The 26,116-nt window shown below is 49.1% G+C and overlaps 1 protein-coding gene across 1 annotated transcript in view; it reads right to left on the bottom strand.

Annotated features, from left to right (window-relative positions):
- Window positions 1-14,849: 14,849 nt before the first annotated feature.
- The window catches only part of Tspear (thrombospondin type laminin G domain and EAR repeats), a 143,499-nt gene continuing 132,232 nt past the window's right edge, over window positions 14,850-26,116 (bottom strand). The window contains exons 10-12 of the mRNA XM_057751529.1: window positions 19,855-20,042; window positions 17,818-17,919; window positions 14,850-15,003 (exon numbers count right to left, since the gene is read on the bottom strand). Of these exons, the coding sequence (XP_057607512.1) occupies window positions 14,850-15,003; window positions 17,818-17,919; window positions 19,855-20,042 (444 nt within the window). The remainder of the gene's footprint in view (window positions 15,004-17,817; window positions 17,920-19,854; window positions 20,043-26,116) is intronic.

The raw sequence follows: 26,116 nt of genomic DNA, 5'->3' as shown, positions 1-26,116 counted from the left end.
AACCTACAGTGTACCCCTCTGCCTTGCACCCCATAGGCTAAGGAGTCCTGACCTGCCTGAGTCCCTGCGTGCTGGGCTTAGAGGGAAAGCCCTTGCTTTGGAAGGAACCTGTGGGTGGTGCCAAGGACAAAGCCATGAACATGGGTAGGACCACTCTGGCAGGGCTAGTATCCAGGCCCTGCCAAAGCAAAATCCCATGACTCTGTCGGAGTCTGGCGTTGAGATAACAGCAGCTCTCGGCCACCCTCTTTTCTCAGGACACAGGCCACTGGAAGGGGACCACGGCCTCTACCTCACAAGGCCACCTTGCTTTCAAAGGTGTTAGTTCTCACAGTGGCTGGCAGGGTGGGCCCTGCTCTGCTTCAGAGGAGAAGCTGAGGGCCAGGAGGAGTGGCGTACTTGCTTAGTGGTGGTTGGCTCCTGGCAGCCCGGGCTGGAATCTGAATCTCTGATGGCTGGCCTGGACACTGTCACTGGGAACTGGGCCTTGGGGTGTTGTCAAAACAAAAGGCCAGAGCCTGGTTGACTACAGACGGAAGAAAGGCTAACGGCCAGTGTGTGAGGCTAAACAGACCTGCTCACCCAGCCTGTCTACAAGGCCACCATTGCCAGGGGCAGGACATTTCAAGCCTGGAGCCGAGAACTGGCTCTGCACTTGTAACCATGGCAACAACAGTGCCCAGAAAGGGAGTGGACACCTAGGTGTCACTGGGTGACATTAGCCATCAGAAATGGCCATGTGTTGCTGTCGGGTCCAGTGGAGGCCAACCATCTTGCCTCTTCCCTCATATTCCATGCAGACCGAAGCAAGGGTCCTCCCTCCTGTCCCAGGCCCTTTGTTCTGTCACTTTTGAGATGCATTTATGCCCTCTTAGGGAGGGTGGTGCTGCACTTTGATGAATACGCAGCCCATCCTGTCTTTCTGTCCTCCTTGATGCTACTGGAGGCTCCTGAAGACAGGTGCCAAGCTGTGGGGCAGGGCTTTCTTCTCTTCATGGCCACTTTCTCATTGTGTCTCAATGTTGGCCCCTCTGGAATGGGGGAAAGATGAGATGGGAGGAGGAGAGGAAAGGGGAAAAGAAAGGAGAGAGGGGGAGGAAAGATGAGAAACAAGAGGAAGGGGAGAAAAGGAGAAAAGAGAGGAGCGAGAGGAGGAAAGAGAAGAGGGAGGAGAGCCCAGGGCGTAGTCAGCAGAACAGACTCTTGTAGGTATCCCACTCTAATCCCAAAACCATGCCTGTTTCCTTACGTGGCAGAAAAGGACTTGAGGTTGCCATTGCACCACTGTTCCATGTGGAGCAGGTTGGGAAAGGGGACTCAGTGGCTCTTTGGAGGCAAAAAGATACAGCCACAGCAGCTGGACAGGGACTGGGAGGGTGGTCATGAGCCAAAAGCTGCCCATGATCCAGGAGCCTGTGTGGGCCTTCTGCCCTTTGGGACACTGGGCTGGGGAAGCATTGCTGGTTTGGTCACTGACTTTGTGACAGCAGACTGCTCCATATAACCCGGCACTCCCTGTGGAGCCGCCCCTTACATGCTCACTGTCTACCCTACTTGGACCAGCTCCACTCTCCTTACCATTCTCACCCAAGTAGATCCACGCTTCTGCAGCTTTTTGTCCGCCTTCCCACCCCCTCGCACCGGACACGCAGACCTCAGAGCAAACAGAATGCCACAGCAGGACTACACAGATCAAGCTCAATTTGGAAGGCAGGTGACATAGATGTGTTCACACACGAATGGTTTTGTCTAGTTTTGCAGGAAGCAAAGCTTAGAAACCAGAAACAAAGACAAGCACTGATGTTTCTGTGGAAGGTATGGCTTCCCGGAAGAAGCCATAGCTGAAAACTGAGGTTTATCCAGTTTTATAAACATGTGTATTATCACACACCGTCACCACGGATTCCTGAAGACACCTGGCCCAGCACACTTGGGACTTTCCTGAGGAGGTGCTAGGTGGGTCAGGAAGCATGAGTCTGTGGCTCAGCAAGCAGCCCGGGCTGCACGAGCGCCATCAGCAAGACGCAAACCAGAGGTGCAGCTGGCAAGCCTCCTGTAAACACCTGAGAGATCTCCGTCCCCCTCTGGCTTGCATTCGGAATTTAAAAACCTTAACTTACAGGCTCGGCTTTCGTGTTTGTTTCCATTCAGCAGACCAACCCGAGCCAGGGTGGCACCTTTGGGTGGAAGACAAATTCCTGTTCTCTGTGTTGAGCCCACTGTGTTGGTGATGAGTGTTGCCTGCCTCCCTTCCTTGGTGCCAGTTTACTCAGTGATTGGACACTGTGTCAACACTCATGCCTCAGAGGTGGATATGAGGGAAGGTGTTCCAATATACATACAGATTTCAAGGCCACAGGTGGCTGGGGGGACTGGATTAGGTTGTCCTGGCTCCTGCTCAGGGACTTTTGCCTGTCTCTGTCTCCAAAGAAACAACCAGCCAGGTACAGGCCTGTCATTCCAGCCTCTTTGGAGGCTGAGGCAAGAGGATCCCAAGTTACAGGTTAGCTTGGGCTACAGGGTAAGTAATTTGGTATGATCGTGTCTCAAAATAAAAAGCGGGGAGGAGCTGGGAATTTAGCTCAGAGGTAGAGTGCTTGCCTAGCATGCACAAGGCCCTGGGTTCAAGTCTGAGTCCTAGAAAAGAAATTATAGAATAAATAAAAACAGAGAGGGGGATGTGGTGGAGAGAACACTCACAGGCCAGAGAAACGCAAAACAAACAGGGGTCTTGGGACTGAGCCTGCGACCGTGAGTCTGGTAATCATGGTCACTCCAGTAGCCTGGGCTAACAGACTAGAGAAGCTAGAAATGCTTGCAGACAAAGAAGACCAATTCACTGACCTGCAAGCCCCTGGCCTGATCAGGCCTTCAGTGGATCACATGGGGCCCAACTCTGCTTGACCTCAAGGTCAGACTTAAAAATTAATCTCCAGGCAGTGTCGGCCATGGGCTAATAGGGGCTTACCAAGACTGAAGCAGCCACCACGGAGCCTGCATGGGTCTGAGCCAGGTCCTTTGCATAAATACTACAGTTGTGCAGGTGGGTGTTCTTATGTGACCCCTAACAGTGGGAGTAGGGGTATCTGACTCTTTTGTCTGCCTTTGGGCCCCATTTCCTCCCATTGGGTTGCCTTGTCCAGCTTTAATGTGAGGGTTTGTGCCCAGCTTTATTGCATCTTGTGCTATGGTCAATTGACATCACCTGGGAGGCCTGCTCTTTTCTGAAGGGAAAGGGAGAAAGCGTGGATCTGGGGGAGAGGGAAGGTCGGGGAGAACGGGAGGAGAGGAGGTAGGGGAGGTTAGAGTCAGTATGTATTATGAGATAAGAATAAAGGAAAAAATTGGAGCTGGAGAGATGGCTTGGTAGTTAAGAGCACTGGCTGCTCTTCCAAAGGATCCAGGTTCAATTCCTAGCACCCATATGGCAGCTCACAGCTGTGTCTGTAACTCCAGTTCCAGAGGACCTGGAACCCTCACACAGACATACATGCAGGCACAACACCAGTACACATAAAATGAAATAAAAATATTTTTAAAAAGTATTAAAAAAAATCATCTCATCTATGTAACACGAGGGTCTGCTTGTTGGGGTTTCTGTCCTGCCCAGTTCCCACAGTCGTTAGGCCCCAAGAAAACCACACAGAGAGACTACATTAGATATAAACTGATTGGCCCATTAGCTCAGTCTCCTTATTTGCTCTTGTAGCTTATATTAACCCCTTATTCTTATCTATGTTAGCCACAAGGCTCAGTACCTTTCTCAGCGAGGTAGGTCACATCCTGCTTCTTAGGTGATCTGGGCAGAAATGGTGAGGAATGGGCTTCCTCCTTCCCAGCATTCTCCTATTCTCATCACCCTGCCTCTACTTCCTGTCTGGTTGACCCGCCTATACTTCCTGCCTGGCCAATCAGCATTTACTTAAAACATGATTGACAGAATACAGACAATTCTCCCGCACCACATCTACAAGTGCTTTCCAAACTGACACCCAAACTATCACAGGATGGAAGCTGGGCTCTCCAGCGCCTGGGGGTGGGTCAACCTCTCCCCTTTTGTGGGACTAGTCACCTGCCTGTGTGCCAGGGAGTCTGCTTGTGGAATGAGCCCTTCCCCCAGGTTGCCTGCTCTGCCCTAGTGCTATATTTGGGTTACAGTTATATGTCCTAAAAATCCACATTTGTGTGAAGTTCAGCTTTCACTGAGTATTTTGTATTTTTAGCCAGCATTATTTTGTTTGTTTATTTTTGTTTTGTTTTGTTTCAAGACAGAGTTTCTCTATATAATATCCTTGGTTGTCCTGGATATCACTTTGTAGACCAGACTGGCCTCAAACTCACAGAGATCCACCTGCTTCTGCTTCCTGAGTTCTGGGATAAAAGGTGTGCGCCACCACTGCCTGACTTTGCCTGGCATTCTTAATCTACTCTCCTGGAGTCAGGAAAGCCAGAGCTGTGTCCTGGCCCAGACACACAAGGCCTCGGGCTACCCAGGGCCAGGTGCCCAAAACCAGCCAGGCTCTGGCCCTAGGGCCACAGCTGCATCTCCTATAGAACTCCACACTCCTGTGAGGCTTCCTAGCCTGTCTCATGGCAGAAGTTCTGCCCAGGCTCACCCGGATCAGCCAAGTCCCACTGGCTTGGCCCCCCTACCTTCTGGAGCACACACACTTCTCCCAGGCACAGGCCCAGTGTTTGGAAATAGAGGGCTCTGATTGCGCTGAAATATCCACATCCAGTCGGAGGAGAGCAGGTCTGGCCTGGGGCTCCTTCGCAGAGGTGATCCAAATCCCATAGAAGCGAAGGCAAGTGTGCAGTCTTCCTGATGGAATGAAGAGATGCTTCAGAGACACCTACGCACCCCCCCTTGACCATCAGACATCGAGGAACTTGACACGAAGGAACTGGAATTACTCCCAGAGTCTCATGCTGGGAGAAGGAAAAGGCTAGTTCTCTTATGTCTTCCAGGAGAGATTTCCCACAATTCTGACAACTTGTCAGGCCACCTTGCAGGAGAGCCCAGAGCCCAGACAAAGATGGCTCAGTGACAGACGGGACCACACCTTGGCCAGGATTGCTTAGTTACTCAAACCGCGTGCCCTCTCTTTAAACCTAAGTGAGCCCACCTGTGGAGTCGCTGTCTCTTTGTTCCTCTTCCCAGTGTGGCCAGACTGAGTCTCCTTTTGGCTTCCATCCTCACTGTATAATTGGTCTATCGAGGACAAGGACTGGACCGTGGGTGACTGGGCTGTTCAGGCCCCAGATCTGACCCCAATGGCTCTGCTAACAGGTGTTGTGCCTCCAGCAAGTGCCGAGCTAAGAGGATCAGGAACAGCTGCAGAGGGCAGGGCACAAGGGAGGCAGGGTGGCCCTTCTGAGAGATTCCTGCTACTTTCAAGAGACCTGGTCACCTGCTAGGGAGCTATGTGGGAAGTGAGGTGCTGCCACTGGGACCTCTTTGGGGATACCTCAGCCTCTCTGGTTCTCATGACCAGTGACCAGAGCAGTGATGGCAGAAAGGGACCCTTATTGAGATGGGGAGCCACAGGGTACCCAATTTCCCTTCAGTTCAGGACAGATGGTACCCTCCTATGCCAGCCATGGCTCTTATGGCATAAGGTATAGGGATATGTCAAGAGTTTTGTCTCTAGGGGCAGACATGAGCACAGTGGCATAGCTCACTGTGTGGGAAGTGGGGAAAGGCAGGAGTTAGATGATACCCAGGTCTCTATGGGAACAATTGAATAGGGGCTTTATTTGGCCCTATCCATGGGTATCTGGGATCATCAAACCCAGGCCTGCTCAGATCTCAAGGACCTCCCTTAACAGAACCTGGACTGATCCATGGAACAAGCATCATCCTCAGATGTGGGTGTGGTGGCAGGGAGGTAGAAGCAGCATGGCTGGGAAGGTGGGTTCTTCTTGGACCAGGAGCCAGATGGGGACTTCACGGACAGGAAGAAGGCTGAGGGCCTTCAGAGACCCATCCCGAACTCACCGAGAGCTTGGAGGCAGAACCTGTTGGATGCTGTCAGAGGCAACTGCCACTCACCTTCCTGCTCTGGTGTCCAGCACCCATCACACTCCCTCCCTAGCCAGTGTCGTGGAGAGAGGTAATGGAGTGGAAGATGAGGCTGATGCCAGGCCCCTCCCTGTGGGCCGCCCCCTCTGTCACTAGGACTGGCTTCAGAGGGCCTTCTAGGATGCCCCTGTGAATGGGAGGGCATGGGGTTGAACTGCACTGCCCAGCCAGCATCCCATGTGAAGGATGGTTGGATGGAGGCTACATCAGCACCGGATTCCTGGGCTGACCAATGAACCGCTCTGCATGCGTCTTTTCTGTTGGGCCTGTGTGCTTGTGAAGTTTACTTCTTGGGCTGAGAGCCCAGTTTTGGAGCTGGACCATTTCAAAACAGAATTAAAGGGCTGCCCATCACGCCTTGCTGTGAAGAGCTTATCAAACAAGAAAGCCATCAAGTTTTTAAAGATATGTTTAAGGTGCCAAATCATTGCTTCAACATTGGCTGTTTTGGGAGGTAACTGGCAGCAAAAGCTGTGCTTTTTTCCTCATGCCGATCTGGCCAAGTTTCCTACTTCCTGGATCAGCATCGAGAGCTGGTGTGCCCAGCTTTCCTTCAGTCAGTGCTGGCTTCTCACTCTGGTGTCACCTACGGTCTAGGTCACTTCTGATTTCAGGTCAGCTGGTCGGAAGGTATTTAGAAACTGTGCAAGAAGGCACACACCTGTATCCCCAGTACATAGGAGGTTGAGGCAGGAGGATCAAGGCCAGTTCCAGCTACACAGTAAATCTGAAGCCAGTGGGGGTTACACGAGACCTTGTGACAAAAAACTAAAATAAACCCAAACAATAAAACAAAAAGCTACCTGGATGTACGATGCTCTTTCTGCATTGTTTTCCTTTTTTCAGTCCCTTTGTGAATTGCATTCAGGTGTGCAAGAGAAAGTCAGTTTCGAGTTAACTCTGAAGCAACGCTTTGGTGACCACACAGGTGCTGACACTCAGTAGTATATATAAAAGAGATGTTTGGGGCTCTCATTCAAAGCCCACCTGGGGCTTCAAGGTACCAACAACAGGGTTCCATTAAACCTGGAAAGTCCCCTGAGTATGCCCACAGCAGTTGAGGTCCTGGCCATGCCTCCTGGTTGCAGCTCTGGCAGCTGGAGAAAGGTCTGGAAACAGGGTGGCTGAGCTCCCCTGTACAGCCTAAGCCCCCAGCCTGCCAATGGTTTCTGACTCCAGGACCCGAAGTGGCAGGCCTGTGCCCCTGAATCTCTCATAGGGCTGTCAAGGTCTCATTGCTTCTTGCCTACCCTATAGATGGCTCAGTGCCCTGTCCTCCCTGCCCCCTTGGAGTTTTCTCAGTGTCCCTGCCCTCCCTGCCATCCTGGGGTTTCTCAGTGTCCATGCCCTCTGCGCTGCTCATAATGTATCTACACCACTTCTAGAGCCATTTAGAGAAGAATGGGGCCTCATGCTGGGTCTGGCCATGGAAAGGAGCAAGCTGGCTTTTTCTTGGGTTCCTTTATGTGCACCTAGCTCACTGCAGTGTTGAGGCTGGAGTGCAGCTAGTGAAGCCACCCATGTCCCCATTATGGGGGTCCTGAGGAAGGGAGACACACACCACATAGGAGCTTGGAATTTCTTTCTTTCTTTCTTTCTTTCTTTTTTTTTTTTTTTTTTTTTTGCTTTTTCGAGACAGGGTTTCTCTGTGGTTTTGGAGCCTGTCCTGGAACTAGCTCTTGTAGACCAGGCTGGTCTTTTTTTTTTTTTTCTTGCTGATTTTTTTATTAATTAATTAATTTAATTATTAAAGATTTCTGCCTCTTCCCCGCCACCACCTCCCATTCCCTCCCCCTCCCCCAATCAAGTCTTCCTTCCTCCTCAGCCCAAAGAGTAAGCAGGTTTCTCTGCCCTGTGGGAGGTCCAAGGACCACCCACCTCCATCCAGGTCTATTAAGGTGAGCATCCAAACTACCTGGGCTCCCACAAAGCCATTACATGCAATAGGATCAAGAACCCATTGCCATTGTTCTTCAGTTCTCAGTAGTCCTCATTGTCCATTATGTTCAGCGAGACCGGTTTTGTCCCATGCTTTTTCAGTCCCCGGCCAGCTGGCCTTGGTGAGTTCCCGATAGATCATCCCCATTGCCTCAGTGTGTGGGTGCACCCCTCGCCGTCCTGAGTTCCTTGCTCGTGCTCACTCTCCTTCTGCTCCTCCTTTGGGTCGTGAGACTTCAGTCCAGTGCTCCAATGTTGGTCTCTGTCTCTGTCTTCTTTCATCGCCTGATGAAGGTTAATATTCAGGGGGATGCTTATATGTTTTTCTTTGGGTTCACCTTCTTATTTAGCTTCTCTAGAGTCACGAATTATAGTCTCAATGTCCTTTATTTATGGCTAGAAACCAAATATGAGTGAGTACATCCCATGTTCCTCTTTTTGGGTCTGGCTTACCTCACTCAGGATAGTGTTTTCAATTTCCGTCCATTTGTATGCAAAATTCAAGAAGTCATTGTTTTTTACTGCTGAGTAGTACTCTAATATGTATATATTCCATACTTTCTTCATCCATTCTTCCATTGAAGGACATCTAGGTTGTTTCCAGGTTCTGGCAATTACAAACAATGCTGCTATGAACATAGTTGAGCATATACTTTTGTTGTATGTTTGGGCATCTCTTGGGTATATTCCCAATAGTGGTATTGCTGGGTCAAGAGGTAGGTTGAACCCGACTTTCCTGAGAAACCGCCACACTGCTTTCCAAAGTGGTTGCACAAGTTTGCATTCCCACCAGCAATGGATGAGAGTGCCCCTTTCTCCACAACCTCTCCAGCAGAGGCTATCATTGGTGTTTTTGATTTTAGCCATTCTGACCGGTGTAAGATGGTATCTTAATGTTGTCTTGATTTGCATTTCCCTGATTGCTAAGGAAGTTGAGCATGATCTTAAGTGACTTTTGGCCATTTGAACTTCTTCTGTTGAAAAGTCTCTGTTCAGCTCAGTGCCCCATTTTATAATTGGATTGATTAACCTTTTACGGTCTAATTTCTTGAGTTCTTTGTATATTTTGGATATCAGACCTTTGTCAGTTGCGGGGTTGGTGAAGATCTTCTCCCAGTCAGTGGGTTGCCTTTCTGTCTTAGTGACAGTGTCCTTTGCTTTACAGAAGCTTCTCAGTCTCAGGAGGTCCCATTTATTCAATGATGTCCTTAGTGTTTGTGCTGCTGGGGTTGTACATAGGAAGTGTTCTCCTGTGCCCATGTGTTGTAGAGTACTTCCCACTTTCTCTTCTATCAGATTCAGTGTGTTTGAACTGATATTGAGGTCTTTAATCCATTTGGACTTGAGTTTTGTGCATGGTGATATATATGGATCTATTTTCATTCTTCTACAGATTGACTTCCAGTTTTGCCAGCACAATTTGTTGAAGATGCTCTCTTTTTTCCATTGTATACTTTTAGCTCCTTTATTGAAAATCAGGTGTTCATAGGTTTGTGGGCTAAAGTCAGGGTCTTCTATTCTATTCCATTGGTGACTTCTCTGTTTTTATGCCAGTACCAAGCCGTTTTCAGTACTGTAGCTCTGTAATAGAGTTTGAAGTCAGGGATGGTAATGCCTCCAGACAATCCTTTATTGTATAAGATTATTTTGGCTATCCTGGGTTTTTTGTTTTTCCATATAAAGTTGATTATTGTCTTCTCCAGATCTGTGAAGAATTTTGATGGGATTTTGATGGGGATTGCGTTGAATCTATAGATTGCTTTTGGTAGAATTGCCATTTTTACTATGTTGATCCTCCCAATCCAAGAGCAAGGGAGGTCCTTCCATTTTCTGGTATCCTCTTCAATTTCTTTCTTCAAAGACTTAAAGTTCTTGCCAAATAGATCTTTCACTTCCTTGGTCAGAGTTACCCCAAGGTATTTTATGCTATTTGTGGCTATCGTGAAAGGTGATGTTTCTCTGATTTCCCTCTCTGCTTCCTTATCCTTAGTGTATAGGAAGGCAACTGATTTTTTGGAGTTGATTTTGTATCCTGCCACATTACCAAAGGTGTTTATCAGCTGTAGGAGTTCTTTGGTAAAGTTTTTGGGGTCGCTTATGTATACTATCATATCATCTGCAAATAATGAAAGCTTAACTTCTTCCTTTCCAATATGGATCCCCTTGATCCCCTTATGTTGTCTTATTGCTATTGCTAGAACTTCAAGCACTATATTGAAGAGGTATGGAGAGAGTGGACATCCTTGTCGTGTTCCTGATTTTAGTGGGATGGCTTTGAGTTTTTCTCCATTTAATTTAATGTTAGCTGTCGGCTTGCTGTAAATAGCTTTTATTATATTTAGGTATGCCCCTTGTATCCCTAATCTCTCCAAGACCTTTATCATAAAGGAGTGTTGAATTTTGTCGAATGCTTTTTCAGCATCTAATGAAATGATCATATGGTTTTTTTCTTTCAGTTTATTTATATGGTTGATTACATTGATAGATTTGCGTATGTTGAACCAGCCCTGCATCTCTGGAATGAAGCCTACTTGATCATAATGGATAACTTTTCTAATGTGTTCTTGGATTCGGTTTGCCAGTATTTTATTGAGAATTTTTGCGTCGATGTTCATGAGTGAGATAGGCCTGTAATTCTCTTTCTTGGTTGGGTCTTTGTGTGGTTTTGCTATCAGGGTAACTGTAGCTTCATAAAAGGAATTTGGCAATGACTCTTTTGTTTCTATATTGTGAAATACATTAAGAAGTGTAGGTATTAGCTCTTCTTGGAAGTTCTGGTAGAATTCTGCATTGAAACCATCTGGCCCTGGGCTTTTTTTGGAAGGGAGATTTTTGATAACTGTTTCTAATTCTTCGCGACTAACAGGTCTATTTAGATCGTTCACCTGGTCTTGGTTTAGGTTTGGTATATGGTACTTATCTAAAAAAGTGTCCATTTCTTTTGCATTTTCCAGTTTTGTGGCATACAGGCTTTTGTAGTAAGATCTAATGATTCTCTGAATTTCCTCTGTGTCTGTGGTTATGTCCCCCTTTTCATTTCTGATCTTATTTATTTGCGTGTTCTCTCTCTGTCGTTTAATTAGTTTGGATAGGGGTTTGTCAATCTTGTTGATTTTCTCCAAGAACCAACTTTTTGTTTCATTGATTCTTTGGACTGTTTTCTGTGTTTCTATTTTGTTGATTTCTGCCCTCAGTTTGATTATTTCCAGTCTTCTACTCCTCCTGGGCGCGTCTGCTTCTTTTTTTTCTAGAGCTTTCAGGTGTGCTGTTAAGTCCCCAATGTATGCTTTCTCTGTTTTCTTTAAGTGGGCACTTAGTGCTATGAACTTTCCTCTTAGCACTGCTTTCATCGTGTCCCATAGGTTTGAGTATGTTGTCTCTTTGTTTTCATTAAATTCAAGGAAGACTTTAATTTCTTTCTTAATTTCTTCCTTGACCCAGGTGTGGTTCAGTAGTTGACTGTTCAGTTTCCATGAGTTTGTCAGCTTTCTGGGGGTAGCTTTGTTGGTGGCTTCTAACTTTAATCCGTGGTGATCTGATAAGACACAGGTGGACACTGATATTTTTTTGTAACTGTGGAGGTTTCCTTTGTTTCCAAGTATGTGGTCAATTTTCGAGAAGGTTCCATGAGCTGCAGAGAAGAAGGTGTATTCTTTCCTATTTGGGTGGAGTGTTCTATAGATGTCTGTTAAGTCCATTTGATTCATTACCTCCAACAATTCTCTTAATTCTCTATTAGTTTTCTGTCTGATTGACCTGTCCATTGGTGAGAGAGGTGCGTTGAAGTCTCCTACTACTAGTGTGTGTGATTTGATGTCTGCCTTGAGTTTTAGCAATATTTCTTTTACATAAGTGGGTGCTTTTATATTAGGGGCATAGATATTCAGGATTGAGACTTCATCCTGCTGAATCGTTCCTGTTATGAGTATAAAGTGTCCCTGTCGATCTCTTCTGATTGATTTTAGTTTGAAGTCAGTTTTGTTAGAAATTAGTATGGCCACACCTGCTTTTTTCTTAGGACCATTTGCTTGAAAAACCTTTTCCCAACCCTTTACTCTGAGTAGATGCCTGTCTTTGTGGTTGAGATGAGTTTCTTGCAAACAGCAGACTGTTGGATCCTGTTTTCGTATCCAATCTCTTAGCCTGTGCCTTTTTATTGGTGAATTGAGACCATTAATATTAAGTGATATTAATGACCAGTGGTTGTTAACTCCGGTTATTCTTACTGCTTTTGGTAGAAGAGTTTGTGTGTCTCCCTTCTTTGAGTTGTGCTGTTGAAGGGTCACTAGTTGCCTGGGTTATTGTAGGCAGTGTTGGCAATGTTGGATTCCTTGGGTTGTGATTTTCCTTCTATTACTTTCTGTAGGGCTGGATTTGTGGCAACGTATTGTTTGAATTTGTTCTTATCCTGGAATGTCTTGTTTTCTCCATTGATAGTGAACGATAGCTTGGCTGGGTATAGTAGTTTGGGTTTGCATCCATGGTCTCTTAGTTTCTGTAGTACCTCTATCCAGGACCTTCTGGCTTTCATGGTTTCCATAGAGAAGTCAGGTGTAAGTCTGATCGGTTTACCTTTATAAGTTACTTGGCCTTTTTCCTTTGCAGCTCTTAATATTCTTTCTTTAATCTGTATATTTTGTGTTTTGATTATTATATGGCGAGGGGATGTTTTTTTTTGATCCAGTCTGTTTGGTGTTCTGTATGCTTCTTGAATATTCAAAGGAATATCTTTCTTTATGTTGGGGAAGTTTTCTTCCATAATTTTGTTAAAAATGTTTTCTGGACCTTTGAGCTGTGCCTCTTCTCCTTCTTCTATCCCTATTATTCTTAGGTTTGGTCTTTTTATTGTGTCCCATATTTCCTGAATGTTTTCTGATGAGAATTTGTTGGTTTTGGTGTTTTCTTTGATCAGTCCGTTTATTTTCTCTATGTTGTCTTCAGAATCTGAGATTCTTTCTTCTATCTCTTGTATTCTATTGATTATGCTTGTTTCTGTAGTCTCTGCTCGTTGACCTATATTTGCCATATCCAACTGGTCCTCAGTTTGTGTTTTCTTCCTTGCTTCCATTTCAGTTTTCAATTCTTGGACTGTTTCCATTACCTGTTTGATCATTTTTTCTTGGCTTCCCAGGGTATCATTTACGTATTTACTCATTTCTTCAAACTTTTTGTTATACTTCTCATCCATTTCTATGAGGGCGTTTTTTACATGTTGTTTAAGGGACTCTATTGCTTTCAAAAAGTCAGTTTTTTCCTCTTCTCCTGTGATAGGATGTTCAAGTCCTTGTGTTGTAAGATCATTGGGTTCTGGTGTTTTCATGTTGTTTTTCAGATTGTTGGGTGAATTCTTGCCTTGGCGTCTGCCCATCTCCTCTTACCGATGCTATCTATTGGGTTTGATTTAATTGTAGCGGGGCAATCTGTTCTCAGTGCAGCCTTCACTGTTTCTTGCCCGCACTATCCTGTATCGAGTGCCTCCGCCGCCCGGGCCTGCCTGCCGGTGCCTCCGCCGCCCGGAACTGTCTGTGCACCGGTGTTTCCGCTGCCCAGGCCTGCCTGCCGGTGCCTCCGCCACCTGGGCCTGCCTGCGCGCCGGTGCTTCCGCCGCCTAGGCCTGCCTGCCGGGTCTGACTGTCGGTGCCTCCGCCACCCGGGCCTGCCTGCACGCCGGTGCCTCTGCCGCCCAGACTTGCCTGCGTGCTGGTGCCTCCGCCGCCCGGGCCTGTCTGTGCGCCGGTGCTTCCGCTGCCTAGGCCTGCCTGCCGGGCCTGACTGCCGGTGCCTCCGCCACCCGGGCCTGCCTGCACGCCGGTGCCTCTGCCGCCAGGACTTGCCTGCGTGCTGGTGCCTCCGCTGCCCGGGCCTGCCTGCGCGCCGTTGCTTCCGCCGCCTAGGCCTGCCTGCCGGTGCCTCCGCCAGCCGGAACTGTCTGTGCGCCGGTGCTTCCGCCGCCTAGGCCTGCCTGCCGGTGCCTCCGCCACCTGGGCCTACCTGCGCGCCGGTGCCTCCGCCGCCTAGGCCTGCCCGCCGGGCCTGACTGCCGGTGCCTCCGCCACCCGGGCCTGCCTGCACGCCGGTGCCTCTGCCGCCCGGACTTGCCTGCGTGCTGGTGCCTCCGCCGCCCGGGCCTCCAGGCTGGTCTTGAACTCAAAAAGATCCGCCTGCCTCTGCCTCCCAAGTGCTGGGATTAAAGGCGTGCACCACCACCGCCTGGCTGGAGCTTGGAATTTCTGAACTAACTTTGCCCTGGTGCTTTTATGAGCAAGCTGATGTCGGGGGAAGAAGCCTGCAGAAGGATGATTTTCTCTGAATGAGTCCACTACTGAGACCTCGAAAGAAAGAGATGCCATCCACACTTCTTGTAAAGAGCAATATAAATATATTTACATATAGATAAAATACAATAAATAGGTGTTGGTCACGACATGCACATCAGGACTGCACAGCAGGGGTGGCTGGGAGAGCTGGGGCCCTAGAGACTTCCAGGGTCCCTGTGTTTGAGGTAAAATGTGATAGCAACTGTCCCTTTAAGGCTGAATTCCTGTAGGACACAGGCTGGGAGCACCAAAACTGGGTGGCAGCCCTGGGCCTCAGCCTGAAGGATCCCAGGGTCACCTGAAATATGGCCACCAGTCACCAGGACTGTGGCTCTGGTACAGTCACCAGCTGAGGGAGGGGGAAAGAGCCAGCTCAGAGAGGGTGGAGAGATTAAGGCATCTTTACCTACCCCAAGACCCGAGAGGGTTGGGTGGGTCTTGCCTTCTGCTCAGGCCCAGCTGCTGGGAAGGGGCGAGGGGAAAAGGAGGAGGCAGTGGGGTCCTGGATAACTTCAGCCAGTCCGCAGCTTCAGGACCCTGGAGAGGGGCTCTTTGGCGCTGGAGTAGATGAGGTAAGAGCCAGCAGTGGTATTAAAGGCCTCCCAGTCCCGGCAGCCAAAGGTGGGGAGTTTGTGGACCGCCACGAAGCCCTCATAGCCTTGCCACCTGTGGAAGGAATAGTCAGCCTGGTCCCCTTGGCACCAGTACAGGGGACATGCGTGCAGGGGACATGCATGCAGGGTCAAGTGAGGAACTGAGGCCCAGAAGAGAATCTGCCCCATCCGAGATCCTGAACCTCCCTTACAATCTACCCAGGAGCCTGTTCGGGCACCCTAAGTATTTGGGGGTGTGCAGTCCGGAGTGCTGGCTGTTCCTGTCTCAATCTTAGAAACAGGCTCACTCCGGGCACAGTGCTTTCTGCCGTCAGCCTTGACAGCTACAGGCTTTGTTCTGCACTCTGAGGTCAGCAGATTCCTTGTAAAAAGGACATGTTTCCTGCAGGTGACTTCATGACCACAGGACAGAGTCCCTGAGTGACTGACTTCTAGGTCAGAGGGCACCAGTGGCTCTGATGTTAATATTTTTCAAGATTATTTTATTGATAGGTATTGACCCTCAAAACCAGCAGGCGAGGGCTACCTCAACACGCCAGCGCCACACTCCGCTGTATTCCACTGAATATTCTTGCCCATAGGGTCACCCATTTCCCCAGGTTAGAAGTGTTGGCTGTTAATCAGCAGGGTTCCTACATGTGGGGCAGAGTGGGGCTCTCTGATTTTGAGGAGTCCAGTGACTCCCAGCCTGCATTTTCCACATGTTTGAGGTGATACAAGGTCCCCTTTGCTTTTCTTCTGTTATTTTCACTGTTGAAGTGTTTTACATTTGAATTTTTAATCCATATAAGGTTAATTTTCTGTCCATGAGTATAAAGTAGGGATAGCTCTGCTCTGTTTGAGATAGGTGATTCTATGAGTTATTTTATAAACATCACCCCTTTCCATTGACTTGGAATTCAACAATTTATTGGGTTAGGTGAGCATCGATTTCTAGTTGTTCTGGGCTGTATTCTATTCTATCTGCCTGTTTGGAAAAAAATTGTTTGTTTATTTATTTATTTATTTTGCGGTGTTGGGAATGGAACCAGGCCTTGGACAAGGCAGGCAAGTGCTCTATCACTGAGTCACACTTTGGCCCAATCACCTATCGATTTACCTTTGGCAAAATCCACCCGAGTTTATTTACATGTTAGTAGGTCCCTCCTCCACTATTCCTCTGCGTGTGTGTGTATGTGTGTGTGTGTGAGCATGTGTGTGCTGGTTTGTATGTACATATGTGTGGAGGCCAGAGCTAGACTTGGGGTATCTTCCTCAATCACCCCATCTGATTTTCCCAGGATCTCTCACTGAACCCAGAGCTCATTGATCTGGCTGGGCTGGCTGGATGAAGAGCCCCATAGACCTGCTTATCTCCTCCTCCCCAGTGCTGGGATTACACACATGGGATGACTTGTATGTGGGTGCTGGGAATCAAACTCATGTCCTCGTTCAGCAAGCACTTGACTGACTGCAACATATCCCAAGTCTTTTCAATATTATTTTTTAAAAGTTTCTTGGCTATTATTATTCTTCAACATACATTGCACTTTTTTCTTTTACACTTGTTTCTTTTATTTTATGTGCATGAGTATTTTGTTTGTGTATATGCATGGACATCACGCACATGCTTGGTGACCACAGAGGCCAGAAGAAGGGGTTGGACCCCCTAGAATTGGAGTTATGAATGGTTGTGAGTCAGCATATGGGTGGTGAGAACCAAATCAGATCCTCTGGAAGGGCAAAGATTGCTCTTAACCACTAAGCCATATCTCCAGCTTCCCCTTCAACATATCTTTTAAAAATTACTCTATCATGTTCAAAAGACTATAGCAATAAGTCTGAAAGTCTAAGCAAAGCCATCCTAACTTTTCTCATAAACTACAGGTGATCGCAGCATTTCAGGACACGTAAAGAAGATGGTAAGCATGGAGGAGGGGCTCACAAAGAGGTCTGCGGCCCAGAAATGAACTTAACCCAATGACAGAAATCAACACACGAATATTTAAGCTGCTCTAGCCACAGGTGCAGATAGAAGCTACATCACATCCTTATAAAGTTATAGACTTCATGATGTCACGGGAAAGTTTCACTTCTTTTGTAAATCAGAATCTGAGCCGGAGTTGGAATCTAGGAGGATGAAGAAATTCTGAGTTGGCCTCAGCCGCTCAGCTCGGAACAAATCTCTCATTGTTCATCATCACACCAGCAGATCAGCATCTCCTGCTGCAAGTGCTAGGGACCCCTAAGGAAATCAGGCAGGCCACTCAGCATGACCTTTAGATCAAAGCCAGGGGCAGAACTGTTGACCACCACCACTGCTGTGCAAGATAGTTCTGGAACTTTGAGCTAGTTAGGCACCTAACTAAGCAATAGAGGCCTTGTCAGCTAAGGGCGCCAGTACCTTCATGGCAGAGACAGCCAGTGGCTAGAGTCACTGAGACTTCTCCCAAGAGAAGGCAAGACAATTTGGTCAGTTGACTAGCTGCAAAAACTGATGAGATACTGCCCATGGAAACAACACCCTACTCATGCTGAAACAATCAAAATAATAATAATAAAAACACTCTTAGAAAAAAATGCAAGGAAATTGTCACAATGTAAGAGAAAACTGGACCTCATAAATTCCCACTTAGCATGCCCATCTATGCACCTTTAGCTGCCAGTCATTACCTGAGGGGTGTGGCCTAATGGGGTGCCCTCTAGCAGGTGCACCCTGGCATCAGGTTCCTTGCCCTGGCCAGGCCTGGGAAAACACACCCTCAGACTGATGGTCTTTACTTGCTCTGAATCAGTGGTCACCTGTGAGGGTAAGGGAGCCCCCCCAACCCCCGCCACTATGAACCCTGACGTGGGAGGACGAAAGTCGGCCATCAGCAGTCCTTACCTGTAAATAATACTGTTCACTGAGAAGGTGTTTCCATCAAAGGAGTTTGCAACCACCAGGAAGTGATCTTCTCCCACGGAGAAGAACTCCCAGTCCAGGGCACTGAGGAGACAGGAAGCCAGGTAAGGATACCAAGGCCTTTGCAGAGCTGATGCTGGCCCCACGCTGGGCAGGACTTGTCTCCCGAGTTACATCTCACCTTCTTGCTCCAACTGCTTGCTCTCTTTTATTTTTAAGATTTAAGTATGTTAGGAAATATTTAACTATGGAAAGATGTGTTATATTTGTTTCTGTTGCAGTCATGAACAGTGTAAAGAAGTGTTACATTGTTTCTGCTGCATTCATGGACCATGGAAAGATGCGTTACATTGTTTCTGCTGCATTCATGGACCATGGAAAGATGTGTTACATTGTTTCTGTTGCATTTTTTAAATTATGAGATAAAGTGTTGCAGTCTTACCTTGCCTGCCTAAGGCACCTGACTGATCTAATAAAGAGCTGAATGGCCATAACTAGGCAGCAGAGGGATAGGTGGGGCTGGCAGGCAGAGAAAATAGGAGGAGAAATCTAGGCTCGGAAGAATGAGAGAATGAGGGAGGAAGAGAGGAAGACACCACGCCAGCCAACCACCAGCCAGCCAGACACAGAAGAAGCAGAAAAAGTAGGACATACAAACAGAAAGGAAAGGTTCAAAAGCCCCAAGGCAAAATGTAGATGAAGAGAAACAGGTTAAGTTACGAGACCTAGAATCAAAACTAATAATAAGTCTCCATGTCGTGATTGGTTGGTGGCCCAAAAAAGAAGCTTGGTACATGTGTACGCAATGCCCACAGAGGTCAGAAGAGGGCATCGGATGCCCTGGAGTTGGAGTTAGAAGGGGTTGTGCGATGCCCCATGTGGGACCCGGAAATGCAATTCAAGACCTCTGGAAGAGCAGCACTCTTAATCACTAGGCGGCCTCTTCAGCTCCTCTGCAATGGTTTCTAACCACAGATTCTCTTTATACTTGTTTTCTTCCAAATTCCCTTCCAAAAGGCCTAGTGGGTGCTTTATTCTAAGACTCATTCTCAGCAGACACCAGCTCCAGACATGGGCGCCTGGGGAGGAAATGTGACTCCCTTCAGGGTCCACCCGGCCCAGAAGCCACAAGCAGCTTGGGTGGGAGCGGATCTGGGTTGAGTTGGGCACTGCTGTTACTTCTTTTTGTTCTTTGTCCCAGGAGTTCTTTTTAATTTTTTAAATTTAAAAAAATGAGATTTTTCAAAAGTAAAGATTGTGGGCCTGAGTAGGGGGTTTGTCCTTCCTTCCTTACCTGCCCTACTACAGTCTCCTGTTTCTGGAGCAACCCTGGCTGTGGCCTGTGTGCGGTGTGCAGCCTACAACTGCTCCCCCTTGTGCTTACAGCTATGCGTCCCATGAACACACAGTGCCTGTGTGCCCTGTGATGTCACAGATGCCAATCACACCATTTTACTTGACATCGGCCTTAGAGTTTTTCCTCTGAAGAGTCTAAGTTCGCTCAGTGTTCTACCTCTCAGGCTGAGGAGTGCCTGGCACTCAGAAGGGACTGTGAATGTCCCCCAAAGCTCTTAAGGAATGAAGAACCCTGTGAGAGCTCCTGCTGCATTCTGGGTTGGCAACCACTCTGGGCCTAGCCAGTGTTTCTCAACCTTCCTAATGCTGCGACCTTTTAATACAGTTCCTCATGTTGTCATGACCCCAACCATAAAACTATTTTTGTTGCAACTTTCTAACTGCAATTTTGCTGCTGTTATGAATTGTAATATAAAAATCTTACATGCAGGTATATCTAATATATGACCCCCTAAAGGGGTCACGACCCAAAGGCTGAGAACCCTAGCCTGGAGTTCAGCCAGGTGGCTCTGCTCTGTGGACAGTGTGGCTGCAGCTGTATTTTACTTGGAGCTAGTGAGAGTCCTAGAGGAATCCTGGGAGGAAGTTGGGAATAGCCTGACAGGCCTTCTGGGGCCGCCCACCCACAGACTCGCTTCGCCCTTCCAACCCCCTGGTTGGTACCTGCAGGTGGGGATGTCCTGGAACTTGACGAAGTTCTGTGCTGTGACATTCAGCTCGTAGATGACAGAGCTGAGGACATAGGAATCGTTCTGCGCCTGCATCTGCACGTCGTAGCTGTGACTGTTCGCCACCGCGAGGAAGATCCTCTCACCGATGTGGAAGACTTCCCAGTCTGCAGCACCGAAGGTCTGGAGCGAATAAAGAGCCATACCAGAGGGTGAGGCCAGTGAGGGCAGCTCCAGCTGCCCTGCCCCTAATGTCATCACCACTGCGCCCAGTGACCCAGTGCCAGCTGTCTCACTGAGGCCACCTGGCTGCCGTCCTTTCACTAGAACTCAAAACAGAGTTCCTCTGCCTGCTTGCTCCAGAGGTCACTCGGCCCCACGAAATGTGAGGTGGGGGTGGGGAAGGGGAATGGAGTCTTTGCCACAGACCTGAAGCTGTGCAGGTTCATTTGCATAGGGGCTACAGCATGGGTGGGGGGACACAGAGAAGGAGAGGGAGACCCTGATCAAAGGGGAACATTCCCGGAAAAGCTGAAGCAATGGCAGACAGGGTCACAGTAGATATGTGACTGCCTAGGGGGACAGCAGGACAGGGGACCAGAGGGTGGGAAGGAATGTGCTAGCCCATGTGGGAGTCTGTGAATGGTGGACAGTGCATTATCAGGTTCCAGGAAACCCAAGCCGCAGCCAGGGCTCTGTAGTCTTAGCTTCTGCTCACATCCATGCCTTAATCTCACGCTGCACCAAGTGAGGGAGGAGCTCCTGGAATGGAAGGAGCTGCCATGTGGGGGTAAGGGGTGAGCTCTGGAGGGTGGTGGATCCAGGAAGTGGAGCCTATGGCAGGAGGAGGAGCTAGGGCCAGGAGCCCCAGTCCATCAGAGGGTTCTGGCTGCCACTCTGGGGTCTCAGGACAGCAACAGAAAGGTTGCCCGTGAGTGAGAAGGTCAGGGGGCACAGAACTAAGGGAAATTTCCTAGAACTAAAAACAGAACTTAGATCCAACAAAGCAAAGGCTAGACCAAACTTCCAGAGGCCAGTGGGACTAACAGATAATCGTTAGAACCTCAACTCCCCTCAGAGGGAGGAACCAGCAAATACAACGGCTACATGCCATCACCATGTCTACTATCCAATAATGCGTGCCCCGGGGGGAACATGGGTGAAACCTGCATTTGGGTAACAGCTGACACCTGCTGGACTGTTAGTTCAATGATGCCACTCATTCTGCTGTCTTGAGATAACCCATTGGGCGAGATTCTGTTGGGATCCTCACTGATGGATGGGGACTGGAGCCCAGGGCAGGATGTTCAAACCACACAGCCAGGAGGAGCCCAAGCTCTCCAACAGGCTACTTCTTTGAAGACACAGGCAGGCTATCCTGGGGCTCTCCCAGGTTGTCCTAGCTGGGACAGAGTGAGCCATGCTATGGTTTGTGCTTCAGACTGTCCAGTGGCATCTTCCTGACTTTAGCTAATGCCCAGGAACCTCCTGCCTGAGGGACAGCTTGCACAGCCAGTGTGGGAAATGGCTCTGGAACTTCTAGGTGTATGTGCGTTCATCTGTGCAAGTGTACATACACATGTCTGCATATGTATATGGAGGTCAAAGGTCAACCTCAGATATTATTACCCAAATTATTACCATTTGCTTATTTTTTTCTTTTTTTTGAAGGAGGGTCTCTGTGTGGGACCTGGGGAATCATTGATTCAGTTATCAGTCCCTGCCTCTCCACAGCTTAGATTACAAGGACACGCCACTGCACACCTTTTATGGGGGTTCCAGGGGCTGAATGTCAGGTGAACACTTTACCCACTAAACCATCTTCACTACCTTCTCTCGATGGAGGTCAGTTAACTACTTGTCTGCACACTACCAAGTGCCCTGCTTTCTTGCTGTCCATGGCCTGGCTGGCCAGCCCTGCTGGAGGCTTAGAGAAAAAACAAAGCAAAACAAAATTAAAAAAACCAGCTCCAAGTGAAACTAAACCGTATTCTCTCCCATGGGCAGCAGAGGGCGCCAATACCCACTGAGCCCTGCCAGGTGGTGGGCAAGAACCGACTAGGAATCCAGAGGAGGCTGCCCGATGGTTTGATCCAAAAGGAGCTTGAGGAAGCTTAAGAGGCACGAAGTGAGAGTCATCTGAGGAATAAGACTGTAGAGGACAAGGGATCCAGAAGTCCTGCGTCCACAAAGTCCTGGGTGGGACCAGGGCCTTCTAGATCAGCATCCCTTCTCCTCACTTGGAATGTCTATAAGCTGGCATGAGTCCAGGGCCACCCTACACAGAGACACTCAGGCCTGCAGGACCTCAGACCGCCAGACCCCCACCCAAGCACAGCATGACACAGGCATGCCCCCTGACTGTCATGGCATTGCTTCTTGCAAGGAAGTGCTGAGAAAATCATCACTGTTGGCCACATGCCTGTTTACATACATGCAGACACACACATTTACAGGCATACTGGCACACTATCATGTGCACAGTATATGTGTACATGTGTATGCACAGGAATGTGTTTGTGCACATACACAAAAACATGTCTATAAGATGATTATGTACACCTGTGAGTGAATGTATGCGCACATATGCATAAACATATGTGTGTATACCTGTGTATACATATCTCTTTCAGGTGGACACTCACCTGCCAGCATGTGTCTGAACACGTGCACATATGTGTACAGGCAGGTGCCTGCAGGCACGCACATACATGCCCACACAGTACACATCTTCCTCAGATCGCCAGGGCCTCCTTTCAGCTTTGAGCTGCTTGCTTTCTTCTCACCTGTACTGATGGGGCCAGAGGGGATTTGCAGAGGGAGCCTGGTAGTGGCTGTCCTGTGCCACCCAGGGTGGCTGGAGACCCAGAGCAAGCTCTCCTGGGACTGGGTAAGAGGTATCAGCCTCCCCCTGGGGTCAGGCCAGGTGCTGAGCCTTGGTGAGCAGTGTCCTCCTTGCCCCTCAGGAGCCCAGAGCAGGGGCATAACCGCACATTAGAACCGTAAGGGGCTGCCCGGGACTTTGGGAGTACAAAAGAGTGGCAGATGTATAGGGGAGCAGAGGGGGTCAGTGGGTGAGAAGGCCAGAAAGGGTTTTGGAGTGGCAAAAATAGCAGGATGCCCATGGGGCATGTGGGGGGCAGGGGGAAGAAGGAAGGTGCTCAGGAGGGGAGGGGGAGAGATAGAGGAAGCTTTAGAGCATGACGAAGGTGAAAGCAAACGGACAGCAGAAGCCTTGGAGCCCGTAAGAACCAGGAAGGTGTGTGGGAGGTGAGCCTGGCATCATGGGGTATGTGAGGCTCACCCCGCTGTGCTGGGACAAGACTCCAGTCACCCCTTGGAGAACCTGCTGTGTCCCTTGGGCATGAAAGACACAAGGCCTGCTGTGTGTCCTGGCAGCTGGGGCTCAGAGGCAGCTCGAGCCCCTATCCTCTCTGAGCCCAATCAGGACCAGGGTGCTGACTTAGCAAATGTGAGTACTGCCCCACCTCCCAAATTTCAGGTACTTGAGGAATGATATTCCCTTCTCCATATATCCCATGCAATAGTTGGGGCATAATTCTATAAAAATGTTATTCATTTTTTATCTGAAATATATGTTCTCCATTGTTCCTGGGTAATGTCAGGCAGGGGCCCTGCTAACTCAAGCTCTGACTCAAGCTCTGATCCCTTAACTGGTCAGATGGCTGCCTCACAGCTGGCTAGTCACTGACTGCCAGAGTCCCCTCCCCGGGATGCCCACACTGACCTCTCCACAAGCCCCTCCCTCTCAGAGGTGAGAGAGCAGTTACAGGCTACATCAGGCCCTGTGGCTTAGACTGCTCCTGTATTCCCAGAATGTCAGGGAATGAAGAACCCCAATATCAGACCATGTTACCAAAGTCCATCTAGCATTGGAACCCAGGTGATCAGAGACATTCCCTCTCTCTCTCCCAGAGGAATTCCCCTAGAGAGCCGCCTGCTGTCCAGACATTGGGTGTGTGCCGCTCGAGTACCTTGGCAGGATAATGGCACTTCCAGGAGCTGCTGCCAGGAGCACCTGGCATCCCACAGCTCCCATTAGGGTGGGCAGGCAGTCAGCCATCAGTGGATTAGTTGCTGAACAATAGAGACTCTGGGACTGGCTTTGATGGGGAAAGAATGAGCGTGCTTCTGTGGTCCAGGAGTGCCAGGAGAGGAGGGAAGGCCGATGCATGGCCTGGACTTCCCTAACTGCTTGGGGAAGGAAGTCAATCAGACCCCTCACTGTGGGCAGTCAGCTCAGGTAGGCACTTGAGGCTACAGGAAGATGCACTCCTGCATTTCCTGGCCAACTCCTAGTGCCCCCCCCCACCTCTGGGCTCTTGTCTGACCACAGAGCTATCCCCCAAATCCAGGGTCTTCCCAATATGCAAGGGCCATAGCCGGTTTCTGTCTCAGTGAATGCAGAAGTCATAGGCACATGAAGGTGTTTACAAAGCCCAGAGCAGCCTCTTCCGAGGGCCACCCAGGTACCACTTACCTGTGAGGGATGCTTTCACGTCAGACTTATCTCACAGACAAGGAAACCAAGGCAAGGAGGCACACTTGGGGCCAGGCCTTGGGGTGTCCATGATTGTCCATGTGTTTGTGTGCACAAACATATTCACATGCACATGCAAGTATCTGGGAGTCATGGTCCTGCCCTTCAGGATTCACATAGATAGCATCCTATTGACATCAAGTCTGATGATATCATTATCTGCTCCTGCTGACCAGGTAGCTGCTGCTGTTCTTGCCTGGTCTCACATACCTTACTGACAGACCCCAAACCATAGACCATGGAGGCTGCTAGGCCAAAGTTTTTAGCAAACTTAGAAGCAAAATCCTACCTGCGTGGTCATGCCAACTCTGAGGCTTGTGTGACTGGCCTGTCTGCTTTCCACCTGCTGGTGGTAGTGTGTTGTTTGTTTGTTTGGTTGGTTTGGTTTTCAGAGCTGGATATTGAACCCAGGGCCTCTGTATGCTACTCTACTCTACTGCTGGGATGGACCCTAGGCTAATCCCCAGAGCACGCTCTGGTTGCAAGGCCTACTTTAGAACCCTCCAGGCAAGCACACGGAAAGCTAAGGTCCTGGCCTTGTTGTCTTCTGGGGCAAAGGACTGGAGATGCTAAGAATTTGCCTGACACTGTCACTTGTTGGTGCTCTGAGGCCCAGAGTGAATATTTGGAGACAGGGAGGGTCTCCCCCTTGTCCTTGGTACAAAATGGAGGTATTGGTGGCTGCAAGCTCTTGGGTACGGTGGGTAGGGGGTTGACTTCATGGAGAAGGAAATGTGTAGAGGAAACAACGCGGGCACAGGGGGCCTCAACAGTGTTCAGGCGAGCCTGTGTGAGCATGTATGCATGTGGACACGCATGTGTAAGTGTGTTGGGGGGGGGGTCTCTCCTGCCCTTTCTGACGCCCAGGCAGAAGATGGGAGGCGGGTTGTCATTTCTGTCTCCCGTGTCTCTGTGGGCCTTGCTGTTCTTGTTTCCCACCAGCCCAGGCTTCATGCCGCACCCCATCTCCACTCCAATGGCTCCCCGAACAGTATCTCTGGCTTCACCCCTCACCAGTCCTAGACCCAAGGTTTCTTCCATGCTTAACCTCTGTCCCCCTCTATCCCCAGGGAACCCAAGACTCAGCCTGTATACCCTCTTCTGGTGTCTGCTTCAACTCCCACTAGGAGAACATGTCACCCAGTTTCATGGGTGTCTGTCAGCATCCCCTACTAGGCCATTCCCGCTGTACTAGGAAGCTATTGACTCATGGCTGCTATGGCTTGAATATGGCTGTCCCCACAAACTCACACGGAGGCTTCGAACCTGGGAAGATGAGGCCTGTCTGGCCTGTCTGGACCAAGAGCAAGCAAGGTGAGTGTCCTTGCTGTTGAGGACAGGTTGGTAGTCATGAGAGCATGCTGGTCTGCAGTGTGGTGGCCCTCCTGCTGTGTCCCTGCCACCTGCACTCACTCACCCCTCCACTTTCTGCCTTGAGTGGAGGCAGCATTTTGCTCTCGCCAAAAGCAGGGCAGAGGCATGCCCATGCTCTAGACTGCCCCATCTCCAGACCAGAGCCAAACAAACTTTGTTTATAAATTACCCCAGCTCAGGTATTCTGCTGAAGCAATAGCAAATGGACTAAGGGCCCAATCATGGAAGCCTGTGCCTCTGCTCTAAGAGGAAGGCTCTGGAATTTCTGATGTGAGGCTTGAGAGACCAGAAGGTGTGGCTAAGGAACACACCCTTAAAGCAT

The sequence above is a fragment of the Chionomys nivalis genome, chromosome 19 (assembly GCF_950005125.1).
Source record: "Chionomys nivalis chromosome 19, mChiNiv1.1, whole genome shotgun sequence".
In the NCBI taxonomy this organism is placed as follows: domain Eukaryota; kingdom Metazoa; phylum Chordata; class Mammalia; order Rodentia; family Cricetidae; genus Chionomys; species Chionomys nivalis.
The sequence above is the reverse complement of the archived record's forward strand: the minus strand, read 5'-3'. Positions and strand labels throughout refer to the sequence as shown.